Genomic DNA, 15,987 nt, shown 5'->3' on the forward strand with positions numbered 1-15,987 from the left:
TTTAATGTTATATTAATGGCTTTCTGTGATTATGAGAATATTTAATGACAAGTGGCTTCACCTAATCATCTTTTACCATAAGTTATGAAATAACTAAGAATTGCAATGGGTATCATTTGTATATCATTTATGACTTATGTGCACACTTAGAAAATTAAGGTTTGTCAGAAGACATGCTATTTTGTCTTATTTAAGAAAGCAGATGCAAAAGTACTTAAATGCAAGCTTTCTAGAAAGAATTTTCAGTATGATGTAGTCAGTGCACACACATCCTTAATAGTCACTAAGTGTATGGTTAGGAAAGAAATAAATCTGTAGTCTTTTGATGTAAATTTTATTACTGAGTATTATTGAATTGACTGTATGATAAGTTTGCTGCTAAATTTGTCTTTTAATTAATAACGGTTATAATTAATTAAGACAGTTATAAGGAGGAAGGCATCATTATGTGACCATTAATTTCCTTTCTTTATTTAGATTGATGACAAGGAGTTTGATATTCCTCAAGTTGATACACCACCAACACTAGAAAGCATACTAAATGAGGTAAGTACATGTTAATGAAGACTATCATTTTGTGGCACTGATTTTAATGTTTTTTGGGCTATAGTGTGTCTATGTGTGCTCTATCCATTATGGTAGCTACTAGTGTCAGTTTAAAGTTTAAATGAATTACAATTCAGGGGCCTGTGCTGTGACACAGCAGGTTAACCCTCTGCCTGTCCTCTGCCTGTGGTGCCAGCATCCCATATGGGCACCGGTTCTAGTCCCGGCTGCTCCTTTTCCAGTCCAGCTCTCTGCTATGGCCTGGGAAAGCAGTGGAAGATGGCCCAAGTCCTTGGGCCCCTGCACCCATGTGGGAGACCTGGAGGAAGCTCCTGGCTCCTGGCTTTGGATCAGCGCAGCTCTGACCGTTGCAGCCATTTGGGGAGTGAACCAACAGAAGGAAGACCTTTCTCTCTCTCTCCCTCTCACTGTCTATAACTCTACCTCTAAAATAAATAAAATCTTAAAAAAATTTAAAAAGTAAAAATGAATTACAATTCAATAAAAACTCAATTCCCCAGCTGCACACGGCACATGTCAAGGCCTCAATGGCCACTTGTGGCTAGTGGTTAACTATAGTGGACGGCACAGATATAGAATATTCCCGTCTTTGCAAGAAGTTCTGTTGGACAGCGCCAGTCTAGACTGTGAGCTTCTCAAGGGCAGAAAGCATGCCTTGTTCATCTTTAGAGCTTCAGACTTTAGACCCTGTATGCCCAGCACAATGCCCAATACTTGTTAGACTTCAGAAATAAATTTTATTAAGTGCATTGGAATACTGAATTCATGTCACTTTTGAGTTCTGTTATGTGCTGATAATTATCATATCTACCAATGATATTCAAAAAGCTCATCCTGTGATGCTAAATAGCATCTTGCCACATTATATAGCAATAAGCTTCATTAATCTACATGAAGAAAACAAAGTAGTTTATCTCAGGAATACCATCTCTGCTAAAAGTTTTCTAAAGTTTGAAATCGTGTTACCCTTCTTTGAATTGGAAGTCAGAAGGCTTTATCAAGGAATTTTGTGGGAGTACATGGTTGGTGGAAGGTGTATTTTTATGTACACCTTTTTTATGCATCTATAGGCATCTCTTAAACTCAATCTTCTTGGTCCTTAAAAACTTGTGTAAGACCTTCCCTTGGAGATTTCAGCTTCTAATTTGAGGAAAATTTCTCTTACTTGTAAATGTATTTCAGATCTATAGTTTTGTCTTCTAAAAGATAAGGATGCAAAGGTTCCTCAACAGAAATGCCCACTGATACCAAAGCTGTTGGGCTCTGTCTTTGTTACTATTTTATCTATACTTTAAGGGTTGTAGGCAAAACTTTGTGGGATGCAAACTCCTGTCTCTGTGAGTCATATTTAAAATTTTTTTTTGTATGGCTTTGATGTCTATTTTTTATGTCTGTTTGATGTTGCTGTTACTTTTAATGTGCTTTGGCTTCAAAAATGTTCTGTATGATGTGTGTTAAGTCTTAAGCATTTTTAGATTTGACAAAGAAGACTTTGTCCATGAAAGAATATCCTGTTACAGTGAAATATCCTTTATTTATTACAATTACATTTCATTCTGTATTTGATATAGAGGAAATCTTCCATTTAGAAATGAGATTAATTTTACTCAACTTTGTTAATGTGATTTTAATCATCCTTATTTTAATTATCATTCTACATTTAAAATAATTTTTATATTTTACATATTAGTATATTTTATATAATTTTGGCAAGGAAAATAATGCTGTTATAATGGGACTATAGTTTATGAAGGAAAGCTGACCTTGTAAAACTTTCTTATCTATGAGTGACAGTATGTGAGTCATTAGTGGCTTACTGAGAAGATAGTACTTTTATCATCCTCAATGGGAATGTGGGTGCCTAGTGTATTTGGGTCATGGTGTTAGATGTTGGGGTTATAAAGAGCTGTGTATTCTTCTCTGTCTTTGAGAGAGATACGAGACTGGAGGTGGCCAGCCTCTCACCTCCAGAAGGCTAGGTAGATAGGTAAGTGAAAGAAAAAATAATTTAAGCTGTAGAAAGTTACAAAGATTATAACAAGGAGAGGAAGTAAAAAAGGAAAACTTTTTTTTTAAGGCTTATTTATTTAGAAGTCAGAGTCACAGGGGCTGGCCTTGTGGCGCAGTGGATTAATGCCCTGGCCTGAAGCGCTGGCATCCCACATGGCCACTGGTTCAACACCCAGCTGCTCCACTTCCGATCCAGCTCCCTGATGTGGTCTGGGAAAGCAGACCTTTGAAAGTTTGCTGTCTCTGAGATTTTTAATTTTGAAATTCCATTCTCTAACTATGACTTTTTCCCCAATCACTCATTTTATTAAACTTGTCCTTTTGGGGCCAGCATCGTAGTGTAACAGGTAAAGCTTCTGCCTATAATGCTTGCATCCCTTATGGGTGCTGATTTGTGTCCTGGCTGCTCCATTTCCAATCCAGCTCCATGCTAATTGCCTGGGAAAGCAGCAGAAGATGGCCAAGGTGCTTGAGCCCCTGCCACTCACGTAGGAGACCTGGATGAAGCTCCTGGCTCCTGCCTGGCCTTTTGTGGTCATCTGGGGTGTGAACCAGCAGATGGAAGATCTGTCTCTTTGGGTCTTTCCTTCTCTCTCTGCAGCTCTGACTTTCAAATAAGTAAGTAAATCTTTGAAAACAACAACAACAAAAACCCTGTCTTTTTATCTTATTAAGACCATGTCTCAATCTTTCCTGGTCTCCTAGTTTCTGAGAGTGGTCCTGAGTTTATTTCAGTCTTGCAGTTGGAGCCAGAAAATTCTTTTGGACTTTTTGTTGAAGTATAACATACTTGCAGAAAGGTGCACAAATCTTAAGTACACTGCATGGCAAATTTTCACATGCTACAAAACCTGTTCAACCAGAATTCAGATGAAGAAAGAAAACATTACTAGCACCCTTAAGGTTTCTCTCATGCCCCTTTCCTACCCAGTTGCAGTGTAATTACTGTCCTAACTTGAACCAGCATTGGTGAGTTTGCCTACTTTGAACTTGATATAAATGGAATTATACAGTGTGTGCCCTTGTGTATCTGACTTACTTCTCTCAATACTATATATTTAGTTTTATTTGTATTTTGTAATTCATTGTTCATTATTATTGCTGTATAGAATTTTTTTAAAAAATATTTATTTATTTATTTATTTGAAAGGCAGAGGCAGAGAGAGAGAGAGAATGGAGGGTGAACCAACGGCAAAGGAAGACATTTCTCTCTCTCTCTCTCACTGTCTACTCTGTCAAAAAAATAAAAATAAAAAAAAATAAAGTCAGAGTTACACAGAGAGAGAAGGAGAGGCAAAGAGAGAGAGAGAGAGGTCTTTCATCCTCTGATTCACTCCCCAAGTGGCCGCAATGGCCAGAGCTGTGCTGATCTGAAGCCAGGAGCCAGGAGCTTCCTCCGGATCTTCCCATGTGGGTGCAGGGGCCCAAGGACTTGGGCCATCTTCTGCTTTTCCAGGCCATAACAGAGAGCTGGATCGGAAGTGGAGCAGCCAGGTCTTGAACCAGTGCCCATATGGGATGCCAGCACTGCAGGCTGCAGTTTTACCGCACAGTGCCGGCCCCCCATATATTTTTCTTTCTTTTTTTTTTTTTAAAGATTTATTTATTTTACTTGAAAGTCAGAGTTACACACAGAGAAGGAGAGGTAAAGAGAGAGAGAGAGACAGAGGTCTTCCATCTGCTGGTTCATTCCCCAATTGGCCGCAATGGCTGGAGCTGCGCTGATTCGAAGCCAGGAGCCAGGAGCTTCTTCCAGGTCTCCCACATGGGTCCAGGGGCCCAGGGCCTGGGCCATCTTTTATTGCCCTCCTAGGCCATAGCAGAGAGCTGGACAGGAAGTGGAGCAGCCAGGACTCAAACCAGAGCCCATATGGGATGCTGGCACTGCATGTGGCTTTACCCACTACGCCACAGCACTGGACCCCCCATATATCTTTTTTAAACATGATTTACATCATTTCCCTTCATTTTTAAAAAAGCTCGGGCATTCCCACTGCCTACTACGTATAGTATACTATTCCATTAAATGAATGGGTCCTATTATGTATCAAGCATCATCCTGGGCACTAGGAGTACAGTAGTGGGCTAGGTTGACATGGGCCCTGCTGCCATTTAATGTAATGGAATATGAGGCCTTTCACAATTTGGATCTCAGCTTACCTTTCCAGGGTTATCTCCAGCTTCTACTCATATGCTTCAGTCATTCTAGACAACTTTTCTCTGCGTACAGTCCATAGTATGAAATCACTGTGTTCACACATATTATTTCCTACCCAGAATGCCTTTCATGTGCTTCCTTGTCTTGTTTCTCACAAACTATTTGTAGAAGCAGGTGATACTTGTTTACTTCTGATAAGCCAGTTGTTAGCTACCTAGTAAAGCATATATACAGGTTTGAATTTTAAGAAATGTTCTGTAACCAACAATAATCTGTATAACTGCTCTTATTTCTTCTTGAAACAAGTGGGAAATTTGGGGAGGGAAATCTTTGAAGAGAGGAATACCTGTCTAGAGTTGAAATTTAATTCTGTACTTTGCATCTCTGGTCAGCAAGAAAGTGCAGGATAGAGGTGAGAAGCAGAAATAAGCACTTGAGTTCTTTGGAGAAACCTATTAATGCCTAGCTGACATGTCTCATAGAGTATTTAGAATTTGTTGATCTGTCTTCTTCCAATTTAGACTGATGATGAAGATGATTCTTTTGTTCTTGAGGATCCTACATTGTTAAACATCGATGCTATTGATTCTCACTCCTATGATACTTCATCTGTGGCAAGCTCAGATAGTGGTGACAGGACCAACTTAAAAAGGTAAGTATTTTTGGGGTGGACTTTCAGGGCAGCTGTTATGACGCTGCTTGGGACTCCTGTATCCATATCAGAGTGCTTGGGTTTGTGTCCACCTCTTTTCCCAATTCCAGCTTTCTGGTTATGCATACTCTGGGAGGCAACAAGTAATGGCTTAAGTACTTGGATACCTGATACCCACGTGAAAGACTTGGATTGAGTTCTGGATTCCAGATTTCAGCCTAGCTCAGCCCTAACTGTTTGAGGCATTTGGGGAGTGAACCAACATATGGAAGATACTGATTTTTTCTGTCTTCCAAATAAATACATAAAATAAATAAATGAAAGTATTCATGTAAATCACAGTTGTGTTTGGTTGTGATATTTGATATTTAAAATGTGAATATCTCTGTAGTACAACATGATCTGTTGAAGTTTGCTTGCGAAGTAGAAAGTCTACTTGTATAGAAATAATGTGCTTAATAGATCCTAAAGATTTTGACACTGTTGAGGGAGAAGATGAAAAGATAGATGCCATGAATGCAGTCTTCTGAACCACTAATAAGAATCTGTCAGAATAGTCAGGGACTCCCAGAAACAGTATAGCCTTGAGGGAGCAGAAAGCAAACCTGGCATAGTGTGTGTGGTGCAAACATGGAGCTCGATTTACCTCAGCACCCTTTTGTTCCCTGCGCTCCCTGCCCAAGGTCAGCTCCTGCATTCCTTTATTCGCTTGGAGTGGCTTCAGAGGAGAATCACAAAGATGATTAAAGATTTGGGAAAAAGACTTCTAACCCTAAATAACTTCACTTTTGGCTGCTTTTCGCCTTCCAAATTCTTGGAGAGAACATGAAAAGGAAAGAGAAATGGAGGATCCATAATATAAGCACTTTATTGAATTCATGTGTAACTTTAACATTGATAAAGTTATCTGTGTATTGTTCCTCTTAAATTTTGCCTGTATCAGTGCTGTCTTCTTTAGGTTGTCATCTCTTGTGTGACAGGAGCCATTGCTAGTTGTGTTAAGTTACTCAATCCTGTGTCTTACAAATAGATAACTTAAATGTTTTTGATGATTTGGTCACCACTGGCCTAAAAGTTGTCTTGCAGCCTATGTGATGAAGTCAGAATTTGTTTGTGTGGCATCAGTCTGGAGCCTGCTTACCACTTTGACCTAATCTCTCGGTCCCCCAGTCCATGCCTTTAGTGTGCTCACTGTTCTGCAGACATGCTGTGCACCTTTACATCTTCAGGCTCTGCTTGTACTTTTTGCCTGACAGACTTGCAATCATCCATCAAGGCCTAATGTGGAATCTTCTCTTTTCTATAGCTCCTCCTGACATCCCCCAAATAAACAAGATTGAACACTTCTGCTTTTGCATATATATAGTACTTGATTTGTATTTTTAGTCTTTCAACTGTCCTTTAACAGTTACTTATAAGTCCTTCTAGCCGGGCTCTGAGATCCTTGACAATGGGAATTATGACTTACTTATTTTTGTATCCACAGAGCATTTTTATAGTCTGTGAAGTAGATGCTTAATAATGCGTGGTAAAGTTTAAAAATTATTTTTTGTATGATGATAAGTAAGTGAAAGGAAGCATTGGTAGGAGCAACAGAGGGAGTAGTGAGTAGGAGACTTGAGAAGATAGTTGAGAAATGAGGGAGGTCATAGACAGCAAGTGGACAGGAGTAGGAAGGCAGGTGGAGGTAATGCAAACATGTAGGGAGGAGGAGTGTTCTGTAGGCAACCTTCTAGAGAACAGTAGAACCTATAGCTGTATTACTTAAGTTAGGCAAGGAATAGTGTGCATCAGTGAAAAAGGAGTGGTGATTTTACTCATTTTTCCCACTTGTGCTTCTATGAGGTTTAAGTTGGGTTTAGTGCAGCATGTTAGTGTGGGAGTCTTAGATTCTTTATACCCATTTTAAAATACAGCCAACTAATTACATATAGTGTCTTTTTCTGCTTTTCTTATATTTATGTGTTTTCTTCTTTCAAAGAATTGGAACCTGCCTTTTCATTTTTTAAATCTGTTTTTAAACATTTTCCTTTTTTTAGGAAGAAAAAATTACCTGATTCTTTTTCACTCCATGGATCTGTTATGCGACATTCCCTTTTGAAGGGAATTTCTGCCCAGATAGTGTCTGCAGCTGTAAGTATTTTATTCTTCCCCCCAGCTTTATAACCTGCAATGGCATAATGAAGTAGGAATGAGCATAAAACAAAGCACAGCTCTTCCCTTGGCCCGAGGCTTAAGAAAAATAGAATCTGGCTTTCATGGGTTTTGTGTGATTATTTTTGACTCATAAGACAGGGCTACACATCTTGACATAGAAATTAGTGCAGCCATGAATATAAAGGTCTGCTCAGAGTCTCGGGTGTGCCTAAATGAAATATGGCAGCAAGCCTAAAAGAAACACTATCTGCCTTTTCTTTAAGTTCCTTTTCAGTTCAGTTGCCATCTTGTGTATTTGGTTGGGGTAGAGTGCTTGTTATTTTAGCCTTTTTATATGAGAAATGATTGATCAGAATCTCTTACAATGGAGTGATTTTTCTGTAATTTATTAAAGTATTTTTCATGTCCCTTTTTTCATTCATTCTTACAGCTTTGCAGTAGGTAAAGCCATATCTTATTTTACAGAGGAGAAGATAGGCTCAGAGAGGTGATCTTAACTTGTCTTAGATCATTCTGTTAAGGAGGTAGCAGAGCAATTACTCAAAATCGGGGTTTCTGGCTCCCAGCTCTACAGCCTCTTTGTTGTGAAATGAAGGTGGTATTGGTGAGCGTGGCTAGTACATAATGGCTGGAATGAAGTATCTGTGGCCTTTTTTGAAAATGATTATGAGCACTGGGTTAATGTAAAAAAAATTTAATAGTCCTTGAAGAGAACGGACACCGATCAGACTTTTCCCTTGATCTCAAGGCTCCTAGTTTTATGTAGTCTTTTAATTCTAGTTTTTTGAGTTCAATGTATAGATCTTGTGTGTAATAAGAACAGTAGTCATAATGACAGGTTCATACCTCAGAAATCTGGTGTGTTTTGTTTTTTTTCATGGAGTTTAATTTGTATTTTTTGTACAAGAAAGAAAGGTTTTGCTTTTCCAGAAGGGCCAGTGATTGATATAGCAGTGGCATTATGACACCACAATTGCATTGCAGCTTTCAAGCTTATCCAAGAAAGCTGTTGTTGCAGATACCAAAGGAAAAAGTCACTGTGGACAACTGGTGTATCCTGACCCAGCTCATATATCATGAAGTCAATTTAAATAGAAAGATGGTCAAGCAATGGAGGAAACCCGGGCAATTGTCCTTCCTCTTTTAGGTGGAGAGTAACTCATATTTGTTAGAATGGGAACCACCTGTTGAGGATTATATTTCCATGACGTTTTCTGAATTTAATCCTTATGTAGGTGATGAAATTCATTCCTTTCAAAATCAAGATGAACCAGAACAGTCATTTGACCCACCTGTGTAGTTTTAAAAATATTTTGAATAATGGAGACTGAACTAAAACTCAGACACTGAACAATGATTAGATAAATCTGTTATTTAAAAGGGTTTCTCCTCCCTCATGCAGAGGAGGGGAAAATTCTAATAAATCCCAGAGTGTTGCATTCTGTTCTTATTTCATTGCTATGGCTGAGCTCCTTTGGTATGTTAAAATGAAAACTGCTTTTCCTGTGACAGTCATCATATGGTGCCTTCCTAATTTTGGATTACCAGCTCAATTTAAGTTGCATGCTTCTCTGTGATGGTTGGTTTATTAACATGTAAAGCTAGTTACATTTTTGGGTATTTCTCCCGAACAGTTGTTCAATAGTGCCTTCAGCCATGTGACTAGCTGTGTTATTGGGGATGCTTAGAACCTTGATCAACACAGCTTGGAGGCCATGCCTGGAAAACATTTAGGAGAGATGAAATTTTTAGAGTTGTGAACCACATTGTTTAATTTTAGGATCCTTTTCAAAGTAATGTGACATGTGGCTATATTTTAAATTAATTTGAATGAACTTCTTAAGCATCTTTTTTATTTTTATGACCAACCTTAAGATACTAGAGGTACCTTAGCGCAATGTTTTTTTTTTGTTTTTTTTTTCCAAAACGTGTCCAATGCATGAGAATCCCCTGGGGTGTTGGTTAAAATACAGATTCTTGGGAATGACTGCAGACCTACTGAATTGGAATCTGTAGTAGTGTAGGGTAGGGATTTGCATTTTAACAGGCATCCTGGTCTCTGTAATGCAGTCTGGGTTTTGAGAAGCACTACCCTAAGATTCTGCAACACCAGTACTAAAATTCTGTAATCTCTAAAATACTTCCCACATCTGTGGTTTTTTAGCTTTTGAAGTCAGGTGACTCCTGATTTCATTATTCTGGTTCATTTTGAGTATAGTTTATGTTCTTCATCTGCTGTCTCATTCCTCTTTTTCCCTGTCCAGGACACAAATCAATCATTATCAAATATTTATTGCATGCCGCTTAATTGCCAAGCACTATATTGGGTATGCTTTGCATGCGGGTGCATGCACACACACACACACACACACACACCAAGTTGAGTATATGCTTCTATCCAGAACATTGGATATAATGGCTGCCTTGGTAATTGTTCTTTCACATTTTCTGTGCACTGCAGTGTAAGTTTAAGTTATTTCCTGGGAATCTCTGTAAAATTGGATAAATAGATCCTGCCTACTTAGTGATTATAATAACAGACCACATTGACAGGGACATAGGGAAGAAGATGTATAGGAGTGATATAACAGGCCTGCGAGCTGAAAGTTCAAAGTTTGAGACATTGCTGAGTAACCTTGGGCAAGTTGGTTAAGGTCTTCAAAATTTTTGTTTTATTGATCTGGAAAATCAAATGCTGCCTTTCTTATCTCTCCATGTTTGAGAATCAAATAGTGTAATATATGAGGGTACTTCAAAAAGTTCATGGAAAAGTAGAATTAAAAGATAAGTGAGCTGGTGTTGTGGTTTAGTGAGTAAGGCTGCCGCCTGCAACACTGTTATCCCATATGGGCACTGGTTTGTGTCCCACCTGCACTACTTTAGATCCAGCTGCCTGTTAATGGCCTGGGAAAAGCAGCAAAAGATGACCCAAGTGCTTGGGCCCCTGCTACCCATGTGGGAGACCTGGAAGAAGCTCCTGGCTTCTGGTTTTGGCTTGGCCCACCCCTGGCTGTTGTGGCCATCTGTGGAGTGAACCAGTGGAAGATCTCTGTCTCTTCCTCTTTCTTTTTAACTCGGACATGCGTGTAAGGAAGGGGACTTCAGAAAGTTCATAGAAATGAGTATTATGAAGCAGCTATGTTTGGATCTCAAAATATTTTGCACTGAAGTAAATTTGTCTTTTAATTCTATTTTCTGTGACATTTTTTATGAATACTCTGCAATGTATGTGAAAGCTCTTTGTTGCTAGCATGCTGTATCACTGCAGGCTGTTGTTACTATTTAAGGCTATTTAAGCGTTAAATAAATACTCTTACATTGCCTTAATGTGCCCTGCTGGAGTTTTATCTCAGGGTTATTGGATAACCTGCCATGGAAGAAGCTCCTAACTAGCACTGGAATGTCTTTAACACATGCTCCTTTTCCTCAGATCTTTATGTGTGCCTACCATTTTGGCCACCTATATAGTTCATATGGTTTAGTCACATGGTAGAGAGTGGAACCTCTTTCTTTTCTTGTTTTCTTTTACATTTCCATTTATAATCAGTACCCTTCCTGAAGCATCTGTTACAGTTAGGAAAATTAAATGATCCATTTTCATGCTCCTTGTATTTTGTTGATATGTACAACTTTTATAATTTCTCTTAGTTGGGGGCAAAAATGAAGGTTCCACCTCTTTTCTGAGTTGATGTGGATCAAAGTATGTGTAAAGAGAGTCTTATTCCACTTTATTTTAAAATGAGAGGATCTTTTCCAATACTTTTTTTTTCCCTTAAATTTCACTTAGGACAAAGTAGATGCTGGCTTGCCTACAGCAATTGTAAGTATATTTTAACCTCTTAGAGGTAAGCGTTTTATTTGATTGGGTTTTCTTAGATTTATTTTTATGATGTTCAAAGTTATTATATAAATTATGTTAATAAATTCATAAGTAATTTTACTGCCAGTAATCGAGCTTGAAATTTGTCCATGTTGAGTGTTTTCTTCTTAAATTGTTTCTCTTTAGGCTTTTGTTTGAGAAAAAGATGATGGAATAATGATTAGCCTTTTCTGGGTTTATTTGTATGTGGAACCATCCTGCCCAAGTAAATTTGCTCCTTCTGTGATTTGGCCTCCCTTCTGTTACAGGGGATGGGAAACAGCATTCAGTAAAATCACTTTGTGGTAAATTGTATATAGAACAGTTCTGGGGTCCATTGCCAAGCCTGCCAAGTAGTAAATCTGTGGTGTGACTGTAGAGAACGGGGGATATTGAAAGCACACTAATGCTTGCTTTTCTGTTCTGCCTCCAGCTGCCTCCTGTAGCTTTCTTATTAGTCAGTCATTTGGTGAGGAAATGGGCTGAGTTTTGAGCATTTCTGGTGCCTGTTGGCTCCTGCGGATAAACTGGAGAAGAGCATTCTCTTCCCTTCCCCACCTCTTGTTAGAGGCTCTTGCTGGGTACAATGAGTGCCTTTTACTTTGTCCGGACCTTTTTTTTTTTTCTTTGAGTTGTTTTAGAGGAAGCTGAGTGGCATGTTTTGGCCTATAATGTTGAACATATGATATTTTGATAGTATTTCCCTTCCAGTAAATTTGAGGGATTCTCAGAAATACAATGTCCTGAGTTTCATTTCCCGTTTTGCTTCCTAGATGAAATTCTCCATATTTATAATAGTTGGTATGTCATCTGGTGCAGAGAGGAAGGAAGGCCAACAGATTCAGCTCTGATTATTTCAAGATCCTCGATGTAATGTCTGAAAATATCATCTTCCTTTTGTTTTCAGGCAGTGTCCAGTCTCATAGCGGTGGGAACATCTCATGGATTGGCTTTAATATTTGGTAAATTTTCTAATTACTTTCTTGTTTTTAGGTAGTAAGTAAGTTTTAGAATGTCCTTTAATCACACTTTACATTGTGAGCTTTGTTATCTTAAACTAGAAAAACTTGAAAAGTAGCCGTCAGAATATTTATAGCTAAAAGTTACTGGACTCACAGTTTCTTTTTGCTGCTCACCGCAAGTTTTATTTTCATCTTTATGAATTAGTAGCCATCATATGTATTAACTCTCTGTGGCCCTAGATGTAAAAAGAATAAAGTTGAAAAGAACCTTGGGTTGTCATCTTGTCCGCTTCCTTGGTGGTGGTGGTGGCGGCGGCAATGGCCGTGGTGATTGAGCCTTCTCAGTCACCTCCCAGTCATGGGTGGTTTTCTAGAATAGCTGCAGGGAAAGGGGTTCCCTGGGCAGGTGCTGTAGTTTTCAGGACCTCTCACTGACAGTAAGCTACTTTTCATTTCTATTGTAAACCCTTCTGCACTGAAAGTGTTTTAGCCCCCAATCCCATTATTTTCTTGGCAAAGAAGAGAATTTAAGTAGTTTTTATTTGTATGGTAGAAAGTATTTTTTTTTTTCATTTTTTTCCTGCCTGAGACTAACTAGTTTTGTTAATCCTTCCTTTTTTTTTATTTTTATTTTTGACAGGCAGAGTTAGACAGTGAGAGAGAGAGAGAGAGAGAGAGAGAGAAAGGTCTTCCTTTTCCATTGGTTCACCCCCCAAAACGGCACCAATCCGAAGCCAGGAGCCAGGTGCTTCCTCCTGGTCTCCCATGCAGGTGCAGGGCCCAAGCACTTGGGCCATCCTCCACTGCCTTCCCGGGCCACAGCAGAGAGCTGTACTGGAAGAGGAACAACCAGGACAGAATCCAGCGCCCCATCCAGGACTAGAACCCTGGATGCCGGCGCCACAGGTGGAGGATTAGCCAAGTGAGCCATGGCGCCGGCCAATCCTTCACATACTGAAGTATGTGAGCAGAGTGTTTTGTGTTGTTTCTTCATTAAAAATTTGTAGAAAATGATTTTCCACCAGTTTCTGTGTTATATTCTGGATCTTAACACTTCATCTCTTTTAAATGCAGTTCCTGACAATAGTGTAGAGAATATTTTAGAAAGATTACTTGAGAAGTTTTTCATAACAGAACCCCAGTGCAGGCTGTTTGGAGCCTTGCATCTTTAGTTACCATGTGAGTGGTATATATAGTTATTTCCCATTTTTTAATTATTTTACTTCCTGTTTATAAATTTTCTGTTATGCTAAAAGATTTATTTATGATTTGTTTGTAACACCTGATCTTTTCAAAGGTGATGGATTTAAATAATAGAGATTTCTTGTTTGGGGACCAGAAGAATGGTAACAAAGATATAATATTCCTCAAGGAACTTAGAATTGAGACTTTAAATAATGTTTTTTTTTTCTGACCATATAATTGGTGTGTATTCATAGTAGAAAATTTAGAAAATGTAGATGAGAAAAAAGTCAGAGATATCAAATACCAATTTCTGTCTTCCATCCAAGTATAATCCCTAACAATTCTGTGTAGCCTTTTAGTCTTTTTTCTGTACCTGCATATATCCCCACATGAGATCATGTTAATTTATAGCCTATTTTTCATTATAATAATCATTCCATGTAATTACTTATGTTTGCCTATAACATCATTTTGTAAACAAAAAAAGTGTTCTTTTTCAAAAAAAAGATTTATTGTATTTATTTGAAAGGCAGAGCACCATAGAGAGAGGGAGAAATAGAGAAAGAGATCTTCCATTCACTGACTCACTCCCTAAATGGCCACACAGCCTGGGCCAAGGCAAAGCCAGGAGCCTGGTACGCCATTCAGGTCTCTCGTGTGTAGGCCATCTTGAGCTGTTCTCCCAGGCATGTTAGTAGGGAGCTGGACTGGAAGCAGAGCAACCAGGACTGAAAACAGTGCTCCAATCTGGGATGCTAACATTGCAGGTGGTGGCTTAAGCTGCTGCACCACTGGTACCCATTATTTGTTTTTAATGGCTACATAGTATTATTTTAAATGGATTTGCCATAATTTACTTTACCATTTCCTGCTGTAAGATATTTAGTTTTTTTTTTTTTTTCTAAAGAAACAGTAATATGATGAGTGAATATCTTTGTTAGTGCATTTTGGGGCACATGATTGTTTTCTTCAGACAGATTCCTAAAGGTGAAGTTGCTTGGGTCAGGACAGGAACATTAATGACTTTTGATGTGCATTGTCTGAGTGCCCTTTAGGAAAGTTTGATGAGCCTGCTGCTTATCAGGTGTTAAGAATGCTTGTTTTCCTGCATGGGCATAATTGATTGGTATTACATTGATAGAGTTTTGGGAAAGGATCTTAAAAAGTTTTTTTTAGTTTAGTCCCCTGATTTGATATATGAGGTGACTTAGGACCAGAGAGATTAAGTTATTTGAACGGAATCAAGGAATACTAGGTCCTAAATCAGTGCATTTCCATGATTCTGAGCAATCCTATCCTACAGAAAAGGAAGCAAATTCCAGGAAATGAAGAAAGGAATAGAAGACCCAAGGTGAACTGAGGCAGGACACGATGTGTGTGTTCCTGTCCTGGCAGAGTTCATGTTGATTGGTTGTTCTCATTTACTACCAGTGCTTATTTTTTTCAACTCTTTCTTTAACTCCCCTTCCTTATCAATAGATTATAAGAACATGTACCTACTTATAATCAAACCCATGTAAGTTTACTGCAAACAAATTTAAATGAACACTTTACAAACTAACAGAAGACTACATTATCTTTTGATGCTGCCTCCTTAATTTCCTTGGACTTGCTTCCTGATTTTTTTAGGCCTCAGCAGCTTGCTTATGGGTATGATGAAATAATAATCTCGAATTACAGACTCATGGAAAGCAAAGTATGCCAAAGTGAACATTTTGAGAAAGATTCATAATATTCTGGTTGTGCTTTGGGTTTTAATGGAGCAGTTAGTAAATTTTACTCATTGTTTGTGGGAAGCAGATGTTTAGACGATGCATTTTAACAAATGGATTAAAAGATGCTTGAAAGCCCAGAAACAAATGGCAGAATAATAACACTGTGAAGTGTCTAGATTAGAGGTCTGGGTTAGATCTGGTTTCTTTTAAATTTCTGTGTTGCTCATAGGAGACAGTGTTAACAGGAGAAACTATACTTGTTTAAGTACCATTGGATTCTCTCTGAAAGAGAGGCCCGGTTCATTAAAATAATAATCAATATAAGCTTCTAAAATATAATATATTGCCTATTCTTATGAAATTAGTTAAATGCATTTTTTGTGTATCTTGATTTATACAGGATCTTTAAAGTTCAAATCTTAATCAAGATGTTTCTCTATCCTACGATCCTTAGTTTTTCATATTTCTGGTTGTTAGTATAGTATAGTAGATCATCTTGTGGATATTGTTTTTGTTTCTATCTCACTTAAATATGGATTTACTTGCTGTGGTGTAATTTGAGTAATATATATTTTATTGTTTCCTATAACCAGTACCTGAATATAATAAAAGATACTAGGGATATCAGTTAAATAAATTTAATATCATTTCCATACATAACTAAAGCTTGTCAGCTAAACTCTTGGAATTTTATCTGCCTTTTCTCTGAACTCTTGAACTGA

At 38.2% G+C, this 15,987-nt stretch overlaps 1 protein-coding gene across 4 annotated transcripts in view; it reads left to right on the forward strand.

Moving 5' to 3' along the window:
- Nucleotides 1-15,987, forward strand: part of VPS8 (VPS8 subunit of CORVET complex) — a 274,119-nt gene that overhangs the window by 19,824 nt on the left and 238,308 nt on the right. Inside the window, exons 3-7 of one of the 4 annotated variants that reach the window (XM_008266588.5) lie at nucleotides 478-546; nucleotides 5,257-5,387; nucleotides 7,427-7,520; nucleotides 11,332-11,364; nucleotides 12,311-12,365. In XM_008266588.5, coding sequence (XP_008264810.1) covers nucleotides 478-546; nucleotides 5,257-5,387; nucleotides 7,427-7,520; nucleotides 11,332-11,364; nucleotides 12,311-12,365 — 382 coding nt within the window. Of the gene's footprint in view, nucleotides 1-477; nucleotides 547-3,000; nucleotides 3,196-5,256; nucleotides 5,388-7,426; nucleotides 7,521-11,331; nucleotides 11,365-12,310; nucleotides 12,366-15,987 lie in introns of those variants that run through there. The other 3 variants (XM_089332059.1, XM_089332060.1, XM_089332061.1) reach the window with 3 other exon arrangements.

Source organism: Oryctolagus cuniculus, chromosome 4 (assembly GCF_051225735.1).
Source record: "Oryctolagus cuniculus isolate XC-2025 breed Fujian yellow rabbit chromosome 4, ASM5122573v1, whole genome shotgun sequence".
In the NCBI taxonomy this organism is placed as follows: Eukaryota; Metazoa; Chordata; class Mammalia; order Lagomorpha; family Leporidae; genus Oryctolagus; species Oryctolagus cuniculus.